This window comes from Oryctolagus cuniculus, chromosome 18 (genome assembly GCF_051225735.1).
Source record: "Oryctolagus cuniculus isolate XC-2025 breed Fujian yellow rabbit chromosome 18, ASM5122573v1, whole genome shotgun sequence".
Lineage (NCBI taxonomy): Eukaryota > Metazoa > Chordata > Mammalia > Lagomorpha > Leporidae > Oryctolagus > Oryctolagus cuniculus.
The window spans coordinates 40,968,512-40,991,175 of NC_142884.1; the positions used below are offsets into that span (position 1 = coordinate 40,968,512).

General features: G+C 49.9%; 1 protein-coding gene across 9 annotated transcripts in view; it reads right to left on the minus strand.

Annotated features, from left to right (window-relative positions):
- The window catches only part of MYLK3 (myosin light chain kinase 3), a 69,148-nt gene that overhangs the window by 35,239 nt on the left and 11,245 nt on the right, over positions 1 to 22,664 (minus strand). The window contains exons 1-2 of one of the 9 annotated variants that reach the window (XM_089318844.1): positions 21,773 to 21,975; positions 20,390 to 20,453 (exon numbers count right to left, since the gene is read on the minus strand). The exons of 1 other annotated variant lie outside the window; for it this stretch is intronic. Coding sequence is in view for 5 of the 8 variants with exons in the window: in XM_002721559.6 (XP_002721605.2) it covers positions 6,121 to 6,594 (474 nt within the window). In the remaining 3 variants the exon portion in view is untranslated. Of the gene's footprint in view, positions 1 to 6,120; positions 6,821 to 16,276; positions 16,493 to 20,389; positions 20,454 to 21,768; positions 22,031 to 22,664 lie in introns of those variants that run through there. 7 more of the 9 variants (XM_089318843.1, XM_051833906.3, XM_051833905.3 and 4 more) reach the window with 7 other exon arrangements.

The window sequence follows — 22,664 nt, forward strand, 5'->3', positions numbered from 1 at the left end:
TGCGTGGGTCTCACGGTAGCCAGAAGTGTGGGATCTTGAGCCAGCCTTGCTGAGTTTGAGTCTCACCTTCACCCCTTGGCACCAATCTTTTTTTATTTCATTTTATTGTTTTTTAAAAATTTTTTAAGGAATACAAATTTCATAAGTACAACTTTAAGAATGTAGTTATCTTCTGGCCCTCCCACCCCTCTTCCTCCTCCCTCTCCCCTTGCCAGTCCTATTCTCCATTAAGATTCATTTTCAATTAACTTTGTACACAGAAAACCAACACTATACTAAGTAAAGATTTCAACAATTTACACACACAAACTCTCATAATTCAACTCATTGAGGACAGAAGTCCTGCATGGGGAGTTAGTGCACAGTGACTCCTGTTGTTAATTTAACAATTAACACTCTTACGTATGACGTCAGTGACAACCAGAGGCTCTTGACATGAGCTGCCTAAGCTACAGAAGCCTTTTGAGTCCACAAACTCAAAATCCTTAAAAATCTCTGCATCTCACTTGCCTCACCTGTAAAATAGGGATAATAATATTGTATGCCTTGCAGAGTTAGTGGGAGGATTGGGAGAGTTAATTTGTGGGATGTTCTGAGAAGTGTGCACAGTACATAGCACGTGCTCAATAGTTCTGGTGATTTTTGTCTCGCCTAAGATGGCATCAAATAAGCCCAGTGTGTAGGGATGCTTGGGGCCTGACCCAGAGCAGCTTCTCCTTAACCCTGAATGGGTCTGCTGCTGCTGGGTGGCAGCCCGCACACTTCCACTCCTGAAACAGCCAGCAGCAGATGGCTGGCATGCCCGGATCCATCCAGCAGCGAGCTCCCACACAGCTATTCTACAGGGCCTGACCTCCTGCTGGATCCCCTGGATGCTTCTGGGGGTTCTGAACCCAAGACAACTCCTGGCCAAGTCACAACGGCAGCTCAGGTCACAGCCCAGCGCCTGGGCTGACCCCCAGGCACACCCACTCATCCACTAAAGGCCTCTCTTCTGCCTGGGCCACAGCAGCCCTTAGCTGGGAGCCAAGAGGCCAAAAACAGTTCAGGATACATTTTGTTTGGTTTGTACAGCATTTTTAAATGTTTAATTTGTTTCAACATGTGAAATGTAGGGGACTTTTACATCAAAATTCTAGGATGCCTTTGGGGGTGACAGAAAGGTTCTCTTTTTATTGTTGAACTGTACATTTAAAATGTGCATTGATTGTGTGCAGTATATTGTATATAAATACCACAATAATCACAATTATACTTTAGAAAAATTGACTAGAAAAAAAATTATAGGTTTCCAGATTCTCTTGAAAAAAACAATCTGAAGATCTAGCAATTCTAGGTCCAAATGGCAAAAAATTGGCTGGGGCAGTCCCCTCCAGCTGGAGCCTCGCCTCTCCAGAACATTCCCTGACCCCACAGCGGAGGGTTGATGCCACCGTTTCTCCTCCTCTGCGCCCACTTCTCTCAGTCCCACTACCTGCTCACCCCTCTGGGATTCCAGGGCATCAAATTTCGCCCTCTTAATGGTAAGGACACAGCAGAGGGAGAACACACAGCCCAGCGCCTGGCTGCGGCGGGCACTTAATTAAAAAATGCCAACTGCTCTTACGAGTGCACCCGCGTCATCAATGTGGCTCACACCCCTGCTCTGCAGATAGCTCTCCCTTATCCTCCCTGCGGCTCCGTCCTGCCACCTCCAGAGCTGGGGGAACTGGAGGCATTATCGCAGCCCTCCTCCTGTTTCACCCCACCGGTAGGAAGGGACTTGGACAGGCTGTCCTTTGGCAGACCTTGAGGAGCGCAAGCTGTTCTCTCTTCTCCCTCTGTTTTTTGTATAGGCAGGCACGCAGCCACACACACGCACACACATGCATCCCACACGCAGAGGGGTTCTGTCTTCAGGGCTCGACCTTCTAGCCTCTGCCTTGCCAAAGCATCCAGAAAAGTAATGGAGACCCCAAGACCCATTCCAGAAGCCTGACGCAACCTAACAGCTTGACCGTGATTCACCCCGGGCTAAGCCTAAATGTGTCTTACGTGGCAGAGCACCTGGCTCCTCATAGTAATCCAGTTCACACTCACCAGCAGATGACCTACCACTGAGCACCTGAGAAGACCCAAGGGGGACCCTCAGGACATTGTGACAGAGTCTGGAGATAGAGCGGCCAGTGTTGGGATTTCACTCAGTCCCACAGACGATTACTATGCTTCTACCCTCTCCGGGAACACCAGAAAGGGCTCCAGAAAATCTGCTTAACTTGCAATTCGGCACTGATAGTGTGTTAAAGAGCCGTGGCTGTGCCTCAGCTCGTGGTCCACTCTCTGAGCACCTCTTGCGCGACCAGCCCTGGCCTTGTACCCCGGCAGGAAGCAGGGGCTTTGTGTCATGGCCTACAGGCAGCTGACAGGCTGATCCGGAGACTGGGGCCGTGCCTGTAGATGACTACTGATACGTGTGTTACCACAAGGGCCAGACAGAGATGGATCAAGTGCCCGTGGCACAGTTCCAACAAGAAATAGCACGAGAACTCAGAGGAGATAAAGTTCATGACTTTCCCCACCCCATCCAGAAATGCCTTAAATACACATTTGAAACACGTGTGACAGCCACTTTCATTAATATATGAAGAGTCCTCACAAACCAACATAAAAAAAGGCAAAAATAAACATAAAAGGAGAAACAGGACACGAGCAGGCAGGTCATACAAATACGTTAACCCTTTGAACAATACTCAATCTTCTAGTAAAATGAAATGGAAATTAAAACCACAAGATCCATCATTCTATCTACTTTTGGTTGTGTTTAAAATTTTCATGGTAAAGTTTTAAAACGTTTTATAAATTTAAAAGAAAGCTTAGCTTTATGAGATATAACCCATTGCCTCATTTGGTTCTGACTCAAATAAACAAACAGTAAACATCTGAAAAAGTTTAACATAATCCAGGAAATCTCAACACTGACCTTGGTAATATGAAGACTTTATTGTTCCTTTTTTAGATACAATGGTTTGGGGATTATATTTTTAAAACAAGTCCTTATGCTTTAGATATACATGCTGAACACTTATGGAAGAAAGGAGCCAGTGTCTTATATTTGTGAGTTGGGGGGTGGATGGGATGATTTTGGCCTTCTGTTGATGAGTGAAGATGGGAAGTAGGCTCACGGGGTTCATTACACAGTGGACCATTCAGAACCAGGGGTTCTGCACCCAAGGATTCAACCAACCTCACATGGAAAATGTTCAGAAGAAAAGTGCATCTGTTCTAACATGCACAGACTTTTTTTCCCAGGTAATAGTATAACAACTATTTACACAGCATTTGCCCTGAACTAGCTATTGTAAACAAACTAGGGATGACTTAAAGTATACGGGAGGATGAGCAGATATGTAAGGGACTTGAGTGTGGATTTTGGTATCTGCAGGGATTCTGGAACCAATCCCCCGTGGATACCAAGGGACACCTGCATTCATCTCTGGTTTTATAAATGTTCAAGATTTTTCATTCCAAAAGGTTGAAAAAAAAAACTTGCACAATAAGATTTCATTTTTTATTCAGCAAACAGAAGAAGAATCAAAGCACTGGAAAACATGCTTTGTTCATGAAAGCATCAAGCATCCCCATTCTCTACTGGCAGGACACTGGTCAAAATAACTTCACTAAAAGCTGATGTGGCTTTATCTACACAAACCTATCCTCTGATTTAGCATTTCCACTGCTAGAAGTATGTCATACAGATAAACTCACGCAGGGCCAATGTGGCCCAGCAGTTTAAGCCGCCGCCTGCAACACTGGCATCCCATATGAGCACCGGTTTGAGTCCTGGCTGCTTTATTTTCTGACCCAGCTCCCTGCTAACGCACCTGGGAAAGCAGCAGAAATGGACCAGTGTTGTAGCATAGATGGTAAAGCCACCACCTGCAATGCCAGCCATCTGATCCAGAAAGATCCCTGTTAATGGCCTGGGAAAACAGCGGAAGGGTCCCTGCACCCACGTGGGAGACCCAGAAGTTCCTGGCTCTGGCTTCGGGCTGGCCCAGACTTGGCCATTGTGGCTATCTGGGGAGTGAACCGAATGGAAGATCTCTCTGTCTCTCCCTCTCTATCTGTAACTCTGACTTTCAAAACAATGAATAACTCTTTAAAAAGAAAAACCTCACTCATGCTCAGACATATGAGTGGCCTTTACAAAATTTATGGAAAATATGTATTTTGAAAAAACTATACATGGAATTTTAAAAAAATTGTTTGCACCAAAATAAACATCTTTTAGTTCTATTTTTCCATGAAGTTTTTGAAGTTCCTTTGGGTATCTGTGGATATTCAGTACATCACTGTTTATAACAGATAAACAATTAGAAATGATGTAAACAGGGATGCAGGACTTGTTAACAAACACATCCCCTGCCCCTAAAATGGAGTACTCTGCAACTTTAAGAAATAAGAACAAGGAGGAGCTGTTCCTGTGGCATAGCGGGTAAAGCCACCGCCTGCAGTGCCGGCATCCCGTATGGGAGCCAGTTCGAGTCCTGGCTGCTCCACTTCCGATCCAGCTCTCTGCTATGGCTTGGGAAAGCAGAAGACAGCCCAAGCCCCTGGGCCCCTGCACCCCCATGGAAGGCCCAGAAGATGCTCCTGGCTCCTGGCTTCGGATCGGCCCCGCTCCGGCCATTGTGGCCATTTGGGGAGGGAACCAGCGGATGGAAGATCCTTCTATTTCTCTGTCTCTGCCTTTCTGTAACTCTTTCTTTCAAGTAAATAACTAAATCTTAAAAAAAAAAAAAAAGCAAGGACGCATTCTAGGTACAAGAAAGAAATGCTCCAAATCCATTGTTAAAAAAAAATCAAGGCAAGAGCAATGTGAAGAATAGATGAGCAGAAACAGAACAGAAGCAAGAGAGCGGTGTGCAGCCCCATGTGCTCACCGAAGGCTTCCGAGGAAACAGTGCCTCTGAGTGCTTGGGCTGGAACAGAGGAGCTGTTCTGGGGACTGGGGTGGAACAGGAGGGGGCTGCCTGCCCTTTATACGATGTGAATGCTTTTTATCATGTGCATATTCAAGTTTCCCCTTGATGCTGTTGATTAGATTGATGTGATTAGAATGATGGGGCTGATCACCTTGATCTCCTTTTTAAAAACTGAGATTGGTTTTCAGGGACAAGAGCAAAGGGGTCACCTCTCAGCTTGCAGGCCAGACTCAGGGAAGGTGCAGAGCAGACAGCAGGGATCTGGGATGGAGGCACAGGGCTGAGAGGGGGAAGGAGGGGGAGATGTGGCCTGGCTGAGGGGGAAGGAAGGAGCGCTACCAGCCACTGAGGCTGACAGAGTGAAGCCCAGACCCCTTCACACCCCAAGTCATCTCCTGCCAGAAGCAGGCACATAACCGCAGGGGTCTGAAACAGCAGTTCCAGGCCGTCTGAGTGTTGCTAAGTGGCTGATCCTTGGCTGTTCCCAAACAGGGTGTTCTTTCTACACACTTCACCCCGCCCCCCACCCCAGTCCTCCCCGGGAAGCCAAGCTTCCATTAGCCAGCAGATTTGATTATGCAACTTTGGGGAACAGCCGCTCCCAGAAATGCCACCCTCCACCCCCAGGCTCCGGCTCCTGCCTGTTGTCCCCTGTGTCTCACTGTCAACACATCTCCCCAGGGGCAGCTGCACACACCACCCACTCCAGGACAAAGCACAAAGCTGGGGACAGGAAGGGGGCTGGGTTTCTGAGCAGTGGCTCTGCCAGGCACACCGACCACTCCCCAGCTTCCAACCCCAGGCGGTGTAAAGGAGCCAACAGGAGCCCGGAGGGGAAGAGAAGTCCCAGAATGGCAAAGAAGCCCAAGACCCCTCCCCTAACTGCCAGTCTGTCCCCTACCTCTAAGATGCCCGGGGCTGCCATGGCCCCACAGTCCTGGCCAGGGCACTGCGTCTTCCTTTCCCTGGGGAGAGTGACAGTCAGCGGCCCGTTTGGAAACCCCTGTAAGTCCCATCTCTCCTTTTCCCCAAAGATGGGTCACACAGGAGACACAGGAGGGAAATACACCCCTGCTGCTCTAAGACCCCTGTCTGGCAGTCTCCCTACCGGGCCCTTGGCCCCCCTTCCAGCCAGGGTGGGGAAGCAGGAACCAACCTCCTCGGAGTCAGCCAAGCCACCGTTCCTCCAAGGCACGCTCCCTTGCATGATGAAATCCACCACTTTCGAGTTCTGGAACGTGGCCCCCACCAAAGCGATGGCCCTGTCCACAGCCACCACCATCCTGAAGAGGGCTTCAAGCCTGGCGCCGTGCTGGGTGGCCTCCTGCTGCACGGCCCTCACCACCTCCAGGACCTCAGGCCACCCAGCCTGAGTGTCAGCCGGAAGGGCACTGTCGGCCCCCACTGGGCCCAGCAGCCGGGAGGCCTCCAGCCTGTGCAGCCCTTGCTCCAGGTGGCCCATGCCTTGGCATACGCACTGCAGTTTCTCTGTGACGTCTTCTTGGAAATGCAAGAGTTTGTCCACCTTCTCATTCAACATGTTAAGCTTTCTGTCCATGGTGGTTAAGCAGGCCTTGCCCAACACCGGCAGTTCCCGGGGCCCCAGACTCTCCTGGGAGGCCCCTGACATCCTAATGCAGGCTTGACCAGGGCAAGGGCAAGGAAATGGAGGAGCCCCGGGCTTCTGGTTTTCACACAGGCCGTAGTGTCTGGAAGCTCATTGTCCTAGGTAGCTCGCGGCCTGGCCCCACAGCACCAACGCACACGGACCTCTGGGCTTGTGTGGGGAGCCCAGGAGACCGGGTTCTCCCTGTGTCTTTGCTGTGCTTATCTCCCACTCTGCCACAGCCATGAGTGACAGCCGAGTTTGGCCCAGGCCCTTCTCCCTAGGGCCCCTCTGACATCATGGCAGCATTTGACATTCCTCCCTGAGAGGCTGCTGATGGGCAAATATTTTAAGAATCTGCTCAGGGAGGGCAGGGGCTCATGGAGCTAGAACAAGGGTCACTTAGGTAACAAATGTGTCAGCTGAACATCACCAGGGGCCTTAGGGACCCCAGGGCAGAGTAAGACCTTTGAAGACCCAAAGCACTGAGCAGATGGGGTCTCACCTGCCCCAGACATCTCAGATCGCCAGTAAAAAGCAAGACCAAAATAGAAAGAAAGGTGACACCATTCGACCAAGTTCTGACTTGAGCCATAATGAAAATGCTGATGTTTCTGCGAATTACAAATTTCAGGGCCCCTGCTTTGCTGATGCCCAACACACACATTTTTTTTTTTAAGATTTATTTTATTTATTTGAAAGACAAAGTTACAGGGGTGGGGGGTAGTCAGAGAGAGACAGAGAAAGAGAGGGAGAAGTCTTCCATCCGTAGGTTCACTCCCCAAATGGCCACAATGGACAGGGCTAGGCCAGGCAAAAGCCAGGAGCCAGGAGCTTCTTCCAGGTCTCCCATGTGGGTCAGGGACCCAAGCACTTGGACCATCTTCTACTGCTTTCCCAGGTATATTAGCAAGGAGCTGGATCAGAAGTAGAGCAGCCAGGACTCGAACCGGTACCCATATGGGATGCCAGCATCGCAGGCGGCAGCTTTACCCACTACCCAACAAAGTCGGCCCCCAAAACACACACTTGTATAGTGAATTTTCAGGTCCCCTCACCACCTGGACCCTTAGTCAGTAGTCGTTTTCACCCAAAAACAGAACTGAGGGATGCTGGCCCAGGTACTGGCTGAGCTCATCTGAGGGCTACGTTCCTTGCAGGGCCCTCTGGGGGATGTTTCCCTGAGACTCCCAGCCACCCTGATAATGACTACTTAGGCACCCAGCACCCAGTTTGTAAACTGAAAGACTTGGTAGGGCCCTAAAGAGTCACAGGGCCTGTGTTTGGCATGGTTTCCAAATACTCCCCAATAGCCAGGGCTGGGCCCGGACAAAGCCAGGAGCCAGTCTCCCACATAGGTGGTAGAGGCCCCAGAATCTGATTTATCATCTGCCTCTTCCCAGGTGCATTAGTAGGGACCTGGATTGGAAGCAGAGCCGCCAAGACTGAACCAGCACTCCAGTAAGGGATATGGATGTCCCAAGCAGCAGCTCAACTCACTGTGCCAGAAAGTGTGCTTAATAATTAGTGTTTTTTTTTTTTAAGATTTGTTTATGTATTTGAAAGTCAGTTTTTACAGGGAGAAAAGGAGATACACACACACACACACACACAAAGAGAGAGAAAAAGAGAGATCTTCCGTTTGCTGGTTCATCCCCCAGATGCCACAATGGCCGGGGCTTGGCCTGGCCAAAGCCAGGAGCCAAGAACCTCATCCAGGTCTCCCATGTAGGTGGCAGAGGCCCAAACACTTGGGCCATCTTCCACTGCTTTTCCCAGGCCATTAGCAGGAAGCTGGATCTGAAGTGGAGCAGCTGAGAAACAAACCAGCACCCACATGGGATGATGGTATCCCAGGCGACAGCTCAACCTGCTGCATCACAACATCGGCTCCAATAATTAGCTTTTGAGTGGCAGGAAGATCACCTTTGAATCGTTTTTTGTTTCCCAGGCTCCAAGACCACTGAGTTTGTGAGCACATGAGTTCCCCGAGGGCTGACCCGTGGCTTCTCACCAACACTGCCTGATGCACAGGGCACAGCATGGGACACTCTTTGGGGAGACGGTGCCTTCCCAGAGCATAGGGGAGGCATTCCACGCCCTAAACCAAGAGGAGGAAGGCCAGAGAAGAGCGGTTGCTTGCCTCAGTGGAACAGCAAACCCAGTAAATAACACTGCATGGTTTCTGGGTAAGGACAAAGCAGCTGATCCCTCCCAGAAAAGCACAGGCTGACCTGTTCGCATTGAGTCCCCAGGCTCTTCCCTGCTCTTCCGCTGACCACAGGGTCCTGGGTCTCATGCAGTGAGAGAGAGAGAGCACCAGCCACATTTACAAATGGTATTACGACTGACTCCAGTTGAAAGGTTGACCTCCCATATTTATCTCCTTCCCCCTTAGAGATTTTATCAAAGTGAAAGGGAATGAAGAAAATAAACACAAGCCCTTGACAACCAAGCGTGGGAGAGGAGCCGCTGGAGAGTGAGAGTTAGCAGTGGGTTCTGGAAGATGGGAAGCTGTGGAGGGAGTTGGAGAAGCACGTAGGAGAAAACCCCAGCCTAACCGTGCACAAAGGCAAATATGCAAATAAGAGGAAAGCTAGCTGCTGCCCTGCGAGACCCCAGGCAGAATAAACAGTGGCAGAAACGCAAGACCAGGGAGTCTGTTCCCTAACAGTGGCTCTCCTCCTTCTCCACACCCCCACACAGAAGGGTACGGCCAGGAGAGCCCCACCGCCAGAGGTCAGAGGCTGTTTCTGGGGAAACTCAGGGGTCCACATGTCCTGGCTTTAGGGGTCTCGTGGGGGCTCTCCACGTGATCCACCTCAACAAAGCCAAGCAATTAACAAGCCTCATGCAGCCACCATTTGTCGTACCTTGTTCTGAAATACGCACAGGTGAGAAACAGGATCACCAGGTATTCAAAGAAAGTCCTCAAGATGAAAACAAGTAAACATAAACATAACCATAGAGGAGACAGGAAAATGGAACAGAAGAAAGTTCCATTTGTAGCCACGGAAAAGTATGAAAGGCTATTCTGTTCATTAAAAAAGAGGGGCCAGGGTGTAGCCTAGTGGTTAACATGCCACTTGGGACGCCCACATCCCATATCGGAGGGCCTGGGTTGAACCCCAGCTCCATTTCTGTCCCAATTCCAGCTACCTGTTGATTCACATACTGGGAGGCAGCAGGTGATGGCTTAAGTACTTGGGTCCTTGCCACCCATGTGGAAGACCAGGATTAACTTCCCAGTTCCCAGCTTCAGCCTGGCCCAGCCACAGCTGTTGCAGTCATCTGAGGAGTGGATCAGCAGATGGGAGATCTCTCTCTCTCTCTCTCTCTCTCTCTCTCTCTCTCTGCCTTTCAAATACATAAAAATACATTGACTTTTCATTTTTTTTTAAAAAGAGGATGTTGTTGAAAAAAGAACCTCTGTTGAGTAAAACACAGGTCCTGGAAATTAAAACTTTTAAAACCCAATACATGCTAAAGTTAAGATAGTATCCCAGAGAACAGAAGCAAAAGATGAAGGGGTGGACACTGTAGCACAGAAGATTAAGCTGCCACTTGGGAAACCTGTATTCTCTATGAGAGTGCTTGGTTCAAGTCCCAGCTACTCCACACTTCCAATCCAGCTTCCTTCTGATGCCCACCTGGGAGGCAACAGGTAGGTGATGCCCCAAATATCTGGGTCCCTGCCACTATGTGGGAGACCCAGGTGGAGTTCCTGACTCCTGCCTTTGGCCTGGCCCAGCCACAGCTGTTAAGTGATTGGGAGAGTGAATCAGTGAATGGAAGCTCCATCTCTCTGGTCTCCCTCTCTCCCTCTCTCTCTGTCACTCTCTTAAATAAATTAATTAATTTTTTTTTTTTTAAATTTAACATGAAGAGATAGAGATAAGGAGAGAAGATGTTAGGGGTCGGCGCTGTGGTGTAGTGGGTTAAGCCACTGCTTGCAGTGCTGACATCCATGTGGGTGCCAGTTTAAGTCCTGGCTGCTCCACTTCTGACCCAGCTCCCTGCCAATGCACCTGGAAAAGCAGCAAAGGTGGCCCAAGGGCTTGGGACACTGCACCCACATGGGAGATCCAGAAGAAGCTCCTGGCTCTTGGCTTCAGCCTAGCCCAGCCCTGGCCATTGTAGACATTTGAGGAGTGAACTAGCGGATGGAAGACCTCTCTCTAACTCTGCCTTTCAAATGAATAAATAAAATAAAATAAAAAAAACCCTGTTAGACAATGAATCTAGCTGATCTCTTATCTAACTGGGAGAGAAATGAGAGAAAGAATGAAGGAATTTATCAAAGAAACACTATAGTAATTATGCAAATTTAGATTGACATAAAAAGATTACAAAAGTTCCCCAAATTAAAAAAAAAAAAAAGATTGGGTCCATTGCTGTGGTTCAGTGGGTTAACACCCTGGCCTGAAGCACTGGCATCGCATATGGTCACTGGTTCCAGACCCAGCTGTTCCACTTCCTTTTTTTTTAATTTTAATTTTAATTTTAATTTTATTTTTTGGACAGGCAGAGTGGACAGTGAGAGACAGAAAGAAAGGTCTTCCTTTTCCGTTGGTTCACCCCCCAGTGGCCGCTGTGGCCGGCGCGCTGCAGCTGGCACACCACGCTGATCCGAAGCCAGGAGCCAGGTACTTATCCTGGTCTCCCATGGGGTGCAGGGCCCAAGCACTTGGGCCATCCTCCACTGTACTCCCGGGCCACAGCAGAGAGGTGGACTGGAAGAGGAGCAACCGGGACAGAATCTGGCACCCCGACCGGAACTAGAACCCTGGATGCCGGCGTCGTGGGTGGAGGATTAGCTTATTGAGCCGTGGTGCCGGCACTTTAAAAAGTTTTTTATAAATTTATTTTTAGCCGGCGCCACGGCTCAATAGGTTAATCATCCGCCTGCGGCGCCGGCACACGGGGTTCTAGTCCTGATCGGGTCGCCGGATTCTGTCCCGGTTGCCCCTCTTCCAGGCCAGCTCTCTGCTGTGGCCCGGGAGTGCAGTGGAGGATGGCCCAAGTGCTTGGGCCCTGCACCCCATGGGAGACCGGGAGAAGCACCTGGCTCCTGCCTTTGGATCAGCACAGTGCACTGGCCACAGCGTGCCGGCTGCGGTGGCCATTGGAGGGTGAACCAGCGGCAAAGGAAGACCTTTCTCTCTGTCTCTCTCACTGTCCACTCTGCCTGTCAAAAAATAAAAAAATTTAAAAAAAAAGAAAAAAAATGTATTTTATTTACTTGACAGGCAAACTGACAAAGAGAGAGGGAGAGACAGAGAGAGGTCTTCCATCTGCTAGTTCACTCCCCACATGGCCACAACAGCCAGATCTGTGCCAAGTTGAAGCCAGAAGCCTAGAACTCCAGCCAGGTCTCCCATGTGGGTAGCAGGGGCCTAAGGTGACTTGGGTCACCTTCTACTACCTTCCCAGGTGCGTTAGCAGTCAGTTGGATGGGAAGCAGAGGTGATGGGGTGCAAACTAGCACTCTGATATGCAATGTCACAAGCAGCGGCTTAATCTTCTGCACCACATTATGCATCCCTGAGCACTGTTTCTAAGGAAGCTTCATTGAGGGTATATTCCAGCAAAAATGAAGGAATAAACAAATCAAACAACACAAAGAGTTCCAAGAGGCAAAAGCTTCAACCTAGGCCCCAACTTGAAGCAGGAGAATGGAGAGTCCACAGCAGGATGGACTCCAAGGGGAGAGAATGAGTATGCAAAATAATGTAAGTTCATGAAGACGTGTAGTAAATGAGAGCATGAAGCCTGGAGCCAGGCTGTCTGGATTAACCCCTTCCTCCAACAGGTTTCAGCCAGAATGGTGGCCCAGTGTTACGTAACCTCCACGAGTCTGCCCTTGCTGATCTGAAACATGAGAATAACACAACATACATTTCATGGAACTGTCTGGAGTTCGCGGGAATGCTTGTCAGGCACCTAGAACTGCACTTGACACACGGGTGTGCTCCAATGTTGGTTTAGCATGATGATGGCAGAGAGGGTGCAAGGAGAACAAAAGGAATTAAGAGACCCCCTAGGAAATCTGAGTTCTAAGCAAGGTTACTGAAAGCACCCGTGGTTTCTGCAAACCTTCCTAGCTCAGGGAACGTGGTCTTCAAAATGTGACATGCACAGACCCTGTTCGAAAACGGCAAGACTGAGGCCCTTGTTCTTGTTCTTTTCTTCTTCTTCTTCTTCTTTTTTTTTTTTAAAGACTTATCTATTTATTTGAAAGGCAGAGTTAGAGAGGCAGAGAAGTCTTCCATCTGTGCCAATCTGAAGCCAGGGGCCAGGAGCTTCCTCCGGGTCTCCCACATGAGTGCAGGGGCCCAAGGACCTGGGCCATCTTCCACCACCCCCACAAGCCACAGCAGAGAGCTAGATAGGAAATGGAGCATCCAGGACTCGAACCAGCGCCCACACGGGATACCAGCACCACAGGCAGCAGCTCTACCTGCTGCGCCACAGTGCCAGCCCCAAGGCCCTTTTTCTAAAACTTATAAATCCTGCAGAAGAAAAGGGTTGGGACGATAACACTGGTTTTAGAATCTGGAAAATGCTTTAAGTCCCAGCCAGTGGTGACAAGTTATTGGAATGACCTCTGAACATAGAAACACTAGCATTGAGCAGGCGTAGGCAGTACACTTAGGAGATGTGGCTGCGGCCTGGAGAATGCACCTGCCCAGTTCCTGTGAACCACACTGAACCACACCAAGCTATCACTGGAGATGGGGACGAGCGAATTTGTTACTGTGGTTCCTCTTCACACCTTATTTTAAAGAAAAATAATTGAAACATTTTTCTGGCTGCCTTTTTTTTTTAAAGAAAACTTTTATTTAATAAATATAAATTTTGAAAGTATAAATTTTGGATTATAGGGGCTTTTCCCCCCATAACCACCCTCCCACCTGCAAACCATCCCATCTCCTACTCCCTCTCCCATCCCATTCTTCCTTAAGATTCATTTTTAATTATCTTTATATACATAAGATCAACTTAGTATATACCAAGTAGATTTCAACAGATTGCACCCACACAGACACACAAAGGATAAAGTACTGTTTGAATACTAGTTTCACCATTAATTCGCATAGTATAACACATTAAGGACAGAGGCCCTACATGGGGAGTAAGAGCACAGTGACTCCTGTTGTTGATTTAACAACTGACACTCTTATTTATGATGGCAGTAATCACCCGAGGCTCTTGTCATGAGCTGCCAAGGCTATGGAAGCCTCTTGAGTTCACAAACTCCACTCTTATTTAGACAAGGCCATAATCAAAGTGAAAGTTCTCTCCTCCCTTCAGAGAAAGGTACCTCCTTTTTTGATGGTCCCTTCTTTCCACTGGGATCTCACTCACAGAGATCTTTCATTTAGGTCATTTTTTTTTTGTCTGGCTGCCTTTTTTAAAAAAAAACTGTATTTACTTGGGCTGGCACTGTGACATAGCAAGTAAAGTCACTGCCTGTAGTGCCAGCATCCCATATGGGCTCTGGTTTGAGTCCTGGTTGCTCCACTTCTGATCCAGCTCTCTGCTATGGCCTGGGAAAGCAGTGGAAGATGGCCTAAGTGCTTGGGTCCCTGCACCCATGTGGAAGATCTGGGAGAAGCTTCTAGCTGCTGGCTTTGGCCATTGTGGCCATCTGGGGAGTGAACCAGTGGATGGAAGACCCTCTCTCTCTGCCTCTGCCTCTCTGTAACTCTGCCTTTCAAATAAATAAATATTTTTAAAAATTGCATTTACTTATTTGAGAAGCAGAGAAACAGAGAATACTCCCACCTGCTGGTTCACTCCCCAAATGCCTACAGTAGCCAACACCACACTAAGCTGAAACCAGGAGCTAGGAATTCAACCCAGTTCTCTCACATGGGTTGCAGGAACTCAAGTACTTGAGACTTTACCACTGCCCCCTAGGGTGTACAATAGCAGGAAGACAGAATCAGGAGCAGAGCTGGGACTCAAACCAGGCATTCCATATGGGATGCAGGCATCCTAGGTGGTGTCTTAGCTGCTGTGCCAATACCTGTCCCTAAAACGACTTCATTTCAACAATCAGTGATGTAGATTCATAATGTAAGTTCAGATTTTTTAAGTGGTGCATGTAATACTTTTGCCAGTATTGGGAGTTCAGTATGTTTTAAACAGAGTAATTTAGCCTTTGGGTGCCAATAAAATGGATTTTCTCAAAGTCCATTGCAGACAATGGGCAGGTCTGGTAACACTGACACAGAGAATTAACCATATTATTAGGAGTGAGGAGACTAATGTTGAAATTAAGTTTCAAATAAATATTTTTTATAGAAGAAAACTTGGGTTTTTATAAGAAAAAATGAGGGGCAGGCATCATGGCACTGCTGGCTAAGCTGCCAGCTGGGTCGCCCACATCTCATCCTGGAGTGCCGATTTGAATCCTGGCTGCCCCACTTCCAATTCAGCTTCCTGCTAATGCGCCTGGAACAGCAGTGGAGGATGGCTCAAGTGCTTGGGTCCCTGCCACCTACATGGAAACCAGGGTGCATTTCCTGGTCCAGTCTTGGCTGTTGCAGGCATCTGGGGAGTGAACAAGCAGATAGAAGATCCCTATCTGTCTCTCCCTCTGTCTCGGTCACCATGTCTTTTAAATAAATACATAAAATTCTAAAACAATGAATGAGACTAAAATATAATCGTCGATTTTGCAAAGAATAATATTTACAGTCACAATAATATAAGTACTTTATCAAGTAAAACCAGTAGTATACCTATCGTGGAGACATGAAGGGGAAGTCAGGAGTAGGAGAGCTCAGCCTTCCTGAGAGGTCACGTGCAAAACTGACAATGCAGAAACACCGAGGCAAGGATCAGAAGAAACAGCTAAGAGACCTCAGTGTGTTCTGCTCTGGGGCCCAGGACGGGCAGCCAGTTATGCAGAAGTCAAGGGGACACACGGTCCCCTTTGTTGATGGTGTATTTATAACAACAGCGCATGTGGCTGGGAAGGGTCACTAACAAAATCAAAGAGCAGGAGAACTTTCCGCAGGAAGGGAGCCAGGTGTTGAAAGGAGAAGCGCCCCTTTCTCCTTGATGCAAGGCACTCCCCCGACAGCTGTGTACCTGGAACGCCTGTCTCCTCTCGGGGCTCAGCTTTAGTGGCCTGCACAGGAAGCTCTTCTAAAGCCACAGGTCTGAGCATTCGCCCCAGAAAAACCCTCACTCAGCACAGCACCCGCAGGCCACCCCACCTTGCTCCTGCTGTCCACGTGGTCCGCCCAGGGAGAGGGCGGTGTGCTCACTCACCAGCTAGCTGTGCACTGGGGGAGGAGCCAGCAGCGGGGACAACCCTGGAACCCTCCATCAGCACCCCCCACCCCATCCCAGGCACCTGGTCCCAGCCAGGCCTCCCTGCACACACCGGTCGCTGGTGTGAGCCCAGACCGCACAAACACGTGCTCCCTCAAGAAAGGAAGACGGAGAGGAAAAGGAACCTCAGAGAAAAGAGCGGATGGCTTCGGGTGTCGGCTGCCCCTGCACCACTGCCCCCCAGGCCGCCGTCCCCACAGTGCGCCCATCAGCCAGCACTTTCTGCCCGCGGAGATTCTTGGTCCAAGAGGCCCCGGGTCTGGGGAACAGTTGTCACCGGGCTCGCTCAGTCCCACGGCCCTCCCAAGTGTTCCTCAGGCTCCCACGGCAAAGCCTTCAGCCTCTGAGCTGCCCTTACCGCGAGTATCTGCAGGTAACCCGATGCCCGCTGCTGGCCTCTGGCGCTGGGACTGCGCAGTGCGGGAGCGGGGCACAGAGTCCCCATCCTGCGGCCGCCGGGCTGTGCCAACTCCGGGTTTGTCCGGGCAGATGGATGCCGCCCAGCCGCCTGGAGCCCTGGGAGTGAGGTGCACCGCGGCCGGCAGGCAGGGATGGCTTCTCTGGGAGACGCGGGCTGGAGCGGGAGCGATAAGCCTGGCATTTCCGCTTATCTCTGACCCTGCCCCAGGCCCCACAGGCGTCCAGAGGCTCCCTCGGTTATCTGCTCGCTGCACTCTATCTGCCTCCCCGGGGCCTACTTCCTGCATCACTTAGCAGAGTGTCCACTTGTGAAGGGAGCACCCGGCGGTCCAAAAAGGGAGGAAGGCGGCCGGGAGTCTCAGCGTGGAGTGGAGTGGACGGGATTTTAAACCCAGAAGCCTGCTGCAGGGGCCCAGGGGTGCAGACGGGACTCCGGCAGCAGCTGACTGGGCGGGCGGCCCCGCTCCCCCTCAATGGCTACTCACCTCCAGGCTGGCAGGGTCTGTCCAAATGAAACTACTTGAGAAGTAACTGAGGCACAGGGTTCCCCAAGACCGGGGCCCACTGCAGGGAGGGAGGCAGCCATGACTCACGGCTTCGCGACGTGAGGTGCCAGGGAGGGTGCCGAGGTGAAATCTTCCAGAGTGGCCACTGACGTCATACGTAAGAGTGTTAATTGTTAAATTAACAACAGGAGTCACTGTGCACTAACTCCCCATGCAGGACCTCTGCCCTCAGTTGAGTTGTGTTATGAGAGTTAACTGTAAAATTTATTCCCAGTTTGTGTGTGTGTGTGTGCAAATTGTTGACATCTTTACTTAGCACAGAGTGGGTCTTCTGTGTGTAAAGTTAACTGAAAATGAAAATGGAGAATGGGACTGGGAATGGGAATGGGAGAGGGAGGACGGGTGGGAGTGTGGGTGGGAGGGCGGGTATGGTGGGAAGAATCACAGTATATTCCTAAAGTTCTACTTAGGAAATTTGCATTCTTTAAATAAAAGGTTTCTTGGGGGAAAAAAACAACCTTCCCAGAGTGCCGGGGAGGCCACACACACACATACACACACACACTGCCACAGACAGAGGATTACCTAGCCTAGCTCACAGGAATCAGCGAAGGGGCTGCTGGCTTTTGGTATTAGCTCCCGTTTCTGGGCCTGACCATGGGCAGACCGTATGCTGAGCACTTCAGCTTCTGTCCCTGTGTTTAAACCCCCCGCAGCCTATGAGGTAGACATCTGCTGATCGTCCCCACTTTACAGAGGGAAACCATCTACCGAACGTCATGGTTGCACGCAGTCAGAAAGCAATGGAGGCAGAGTTCCAACCTCATGCACATTCACTGCTCTGCTACCTTCAGAGACTGAAGGGCTCATTCCCTGATTCTATAGATGGAGGCCCAGAGAGGGCAAGACATTTTCCAAGGGTCACACAGCAAGTCAATGGCTAAGACAGAAGAACGAGATGGTAAAACCGATGCCCTGAGAGATCATGAACTCCTGACCTGCTCCGTGGGTTGGGAGGTGTGTGTGTGTGTGTGTGTGTGTGTGTGTTGAGGGGGGTGAGACTGGCCTGCGTGAGGAGACAAGGAGAAAGCCAAGAGGCAGGGACTCCCAGATACCACTGTTGGCTGCTTGTGCGTTCATAGTAAACTGTCTACAACCTGTCTCATCCTGGCCCCAGAAAGGCAATACAACAGCCACAGTCCTGCCAGGGTGAATCCAGGAACCGTGCTTGGGAATAAAACCAGGATCCAGTTGGCTTCTCTGGGGCAGCACAGCGGGGCATGACGCTGTATGGAAACCTCGCCTAGAGCCGGGGTGGGGGAGGGATCCCCAGGGGGTGCCCTGCCAGCTCCCGGGATCTACAACTTCCGTATTCAGCACTCCTGCCCCTAGCTGAAATCTGGTTCATCTCTGCCTTCCCCATGTGCCTGGTCAAATCGTTCCCTGTGGTAGCCAGCCTGGAACGACTCAGCCCGAAAATACTGGAGAACAGAAATGCACCCTCAAGGGCCAAATCCAGACCAGCAGCCAATCATTCACTCATTTACTGAGCATCAACTAAAGCTCGATTAGGGAATAAAGGCACTGATATTTAGTAAACACTTTTCTGTGCCAGATACTGTACAACATCTTCCCCAAAATTAACCTTATTTGCCTCTCACAGCAATTTGAGGAGGAAGGGACTGTTATCCCCCATTTTACAGCCAAGTAAACTGAGGCTTAGAGTGATGAAGGCACTTTCCAAAGTCAGCATGAAAACCTAGACTTAAACAGCCAGCCAGACTCCAGAGTGTGCTTACCATGGTGAGCTGTCTAACAAAAACTGCTTTCTGTCCGGAATCTGAATTTCTCTGGGTGGCCTGCACTTGCCACGTGCCAGTCCAGAAAACCCAATTACATTTGTAAGTCACAACCAGGCCAACCAGGTTCACGCCCACCCACGGCCTCTCGCCTGCCCTCTCTGGGAAGATGTTTCCGTCACAAGGCACTTTGGCCGGTGCCCATCCAAGGAGGATCCAGTAGCATCCCCGTGCGGCTCCTGGAAACAGGCTCACTGTGAGTTCTCTGTGGATCTGGGCCTACAGCCCCAGGCTACAGCCTGTGCTTACTATAGACCAGAGGGTTTCTGGAAGTCGTCCCTCCACCAGCACACACGGCTTCCAGCCCTGGCCCCACTTGCCCTGCCGATGGGAATTAGAGAAGGGACTGCAGGCTTTGAGGTTAGCTCGCTTTTCTCAATCAGACCACGGACAGACCCTGCGCTGAGCACTCCAGCTGTCACATCTTGTTTACTCTCCTGGGCTAGGGAGCTCAGAGCTCTGCCTTGGGAACTCCCGAAAGTCTGGATGGGAGTGAGGGTCACACCCAGGAACAGAGACAGTGGGAGAGTCACTGAAGCTGGGGACAAAGGACATGGGTGGGATGGGGCAGAATCCCCACGTCTGAAGGAAAGGATTTTATCTTTATCTGCTCAAACCCTCCCCCCTGCCTACCACCACCCTAAGGAAAGCCGGTGCCAGGACTGTTGGGTAGCCGGGGAGGAACTTGAAGGTCTCCAGGAGACGACTTGGCTGCTCTGGGTAGCAAAGGCCCAAGAGCAGGGAAGGAGAAAGGGAAGCAACAGACACTGAGGAGGGTCTGGGGTTTGTGAAGTGACAGACCCTCAGGTAGGCCCCTGATGTGAGAGAGGGGTGAAGACAGAAGGAGGTTTGGGCAATGTCTGTGATTACTGGGGACAAGCAGGAGTGGCGTAGTGGCTTGGCTGGGCTTCTGTGGCTCCAAGTCTCTGCTGAAACTCAGCCATATGGTCCCCCTAAGTCTGGACACAAGAGGGAGGGAAAGAAATTGGGGGGGGGGCTTGAGCTGAGATTTGGAGGATAAGTGAGACTTAGGGAGGCCAAGGAAGGGCAGCCTTGGTGAGGACCCAGAGTGGACAAAACCCCAGGAGAGTCTGAGTGGGCCAAGTGTCTCAGGTCAGGGGGTGTCGAAACCCAGCTGACCCAGTAGTGGGGACCGGGAAAACAGGGCAGAGATATTTAAGACCTGAAGGAGCCAGACAGGATAAGAATCCTATGAAATGCTTTGAGGTGGGGAGTCAGATGACAAAGTCAGGGTTTAGGAATAAGTGGAAGGTGTGAGGACTTAGAAGGGCTCCTACGGGAATAAGGAGCCAAGTGTTGCTTATTGATGGTGCGCCCTGCCACCCACTGATTAGACAAAAGACATTGCGCTAAGAAGGCTGATAGGGAACACAGCGGATCTGAGAAACCAGGCTCTGGCATCACACCAGCCCACACCACAAAGAGGCGTGTCCCCAGCTGCCACATTTCTCAAGTGATCCACGAAGTAACATTTGTTAACTGATCAGGAACCCTACCAGAGACACAGAAAAACCAAACCACAGCCCTGATGTATCGAAAACTATGCAGAAGAATTGATCAACTGCTATGTACTCCCTGTATAAGCTCCCTGGAGCTGATACAACACCCAGACCCCGAGGGACCCCTCCCGGTAAGCAGGAGTTTCTGTTTCTCAATAAAACCTACTTTCAATCCCCTTTGTTGTCCACCTTGTAATTATCATCACGAGGGCAGAGCCGACTCTGAATTCCTGTAACAGAGGGACATAAAGCCACTGCTGGGACCCAGATGTTCTAGACCTTGGGTGGTCGTCACAAGGCGTACACATTAAAACTCCACAGCATGTACTCTGTGTGTGCTGCCCTGCCTGGGCAAGCTCTGTGAGCATGGAACAAAAGGGAAAGGAGTTGCGAAGACTCAAATCACCAAGTGTTGACCACTACGTGCTGTTGCCAAGAGCCAGGAGCGCTACGGAGTGGAGCAGCACCCAAGACAGCAAGTCTTTGAAATGCTTCTGTAGGCGCTGCCTCAGCTCCAAAGCTCTCACTCCACCACCCTACATGCAGGCTGGCAGCAGGAGCAGGACCCCCTCTGCACTGTGGACAATGACCCTGAGGATCTCACGAGTTTCCCAGATCCAGTAATCAGACTTCTCCCCCAAAGCAGACCACAAACCAGCAAGGACAAACATTAGAACTGCACTTTTGCTTCCAAAAGCTCATGGAAAATAGGATTAAAAGATCAGTTTGTGTTGGGTTTTTGTCATAGTGCACATTTCCCACAAACTTTTAGAAGACCCTGCATTCACATTTGGCAGGATTGTTAATTCTGCGTGAGAGAACTGAATATCATCTTTATTATCTCTGTATCTCTTTTCTAATTTTTAAAATATGAAGTGCATAATCTGCGTTATTCAACAAAAGTGTTTTTCTAGAGTGGTCAACATTCACCTAGATCACGGGAATTATTCCAGACAATGTGCACTAGAGAGGTTTCATTAACCGAGAACTCAAAGCCTTAGTCTCTCTTAGGACTCCAGTTGACAGAAAACATTTAATAACCTTGCAAGGAGGTCTGAGGTCAACACTGTGCCTTAAATGAACAGAAAACACTGCACAGGTTCTGGAGGATTCCTCAGAACAGGCAATCGACAGAGAAGGAACAACTGCTTTGTACTTTTTTTTTTTTTTTCAATAAATTCCTGGTCCAACTTGGGAAGAAATGTTCTAGACTCTTTGCACAACTCATAAACCACACTGTAGAATTAATTTGGGTTTTTTTAAAGCAACGTTGGCAAATATGTGTGAACCATCAGCAACTACAGCATTCTCAAATGACTGAAGCACCGGTGTGACTAATTACCGCAGCAGGTTTGGGGAAACAGTTGCGAAGTCTACGTTACACATGCAATTTTCTGACCATCTCCAAATCCAAAGCCAAACGCATGCACTTAAAACCAAGAGCTGTTAGTTTTTGTGTTGTTTGGTTTCCAACACCCTGTGAGCTGGAGGGTCTGCACGGCTGAGCGCACACGCACACACGGTCGGTTTGTCACCTGCACTTACATACCACCTTCCATCCATGGGTCCCAGGTGTACTGTCAGGAAGATTATTTTCATAAGTCTCCAGTGAGATGCGTAAATATTGTTACCTCCATCTTACACGCAGACAAACCTAAACCTGTGGCCTGCTAAGTGGCTTGTCAACAGTTGTAACGCAAGACAAGATCCGTACAAGCTGCCCTCTGGTCTCCGTTCCTCTGCTGACTGCCCTTTGAGCTTTCTCGTTGGCCCCAGTATAAATCATGCACGCAGGCCATTGTCTCCCTGGTGATGGAGTTGGCATTCTATTTCCTGCCCTGAGTCTGGCCCAGGGCCCTGACTGCACCGCATTTAGCCACAAGCCCATCAGCTGTGCGTGAGTGGGGACAGCTTGGCTCCTTGGAAACCTAAGTGGCGTGTGTCAGCTGGCCCAGGCCCGCCAGAGCCTCTCCAGGCCAACTCACAATGAAGGCCATGACGTCTGCTGGAGCTGGGTGCACAAATGGGAACACCGCAAAGGCAAAGCCACTGGCCCCGCTCCAGATCCAGGCCCCCCACCCCTGCTCATCTCTGTGCACAAGAAAGCAAAGTGGATCACTCATTGAGTGCATGACTGATAGGCCACTCGACTTCCACCTACCACTCCCAGTTGCAGTGTTTACTTTCATGTTTATTAACGTGTCCTGGAGTAACCTCTCAGAATCAGATTCAGAAAAATAAGAAAGCTCCCGGGGCATCCACGTTGTCACAGGAGTTACTACCGGAAAAGGGTTTCCCTGATGGCTGCCGTCACTATGAGAAACAAGGTGGAGATTTTTTCATCAGTTCTCTGCCATTTGGTCAATTAATGCCATAAATTGTCATTTGTATATTAATTTTCATTTCTTTGCCTCGAAAATGTCCTGTTGATTTTCCTGGCT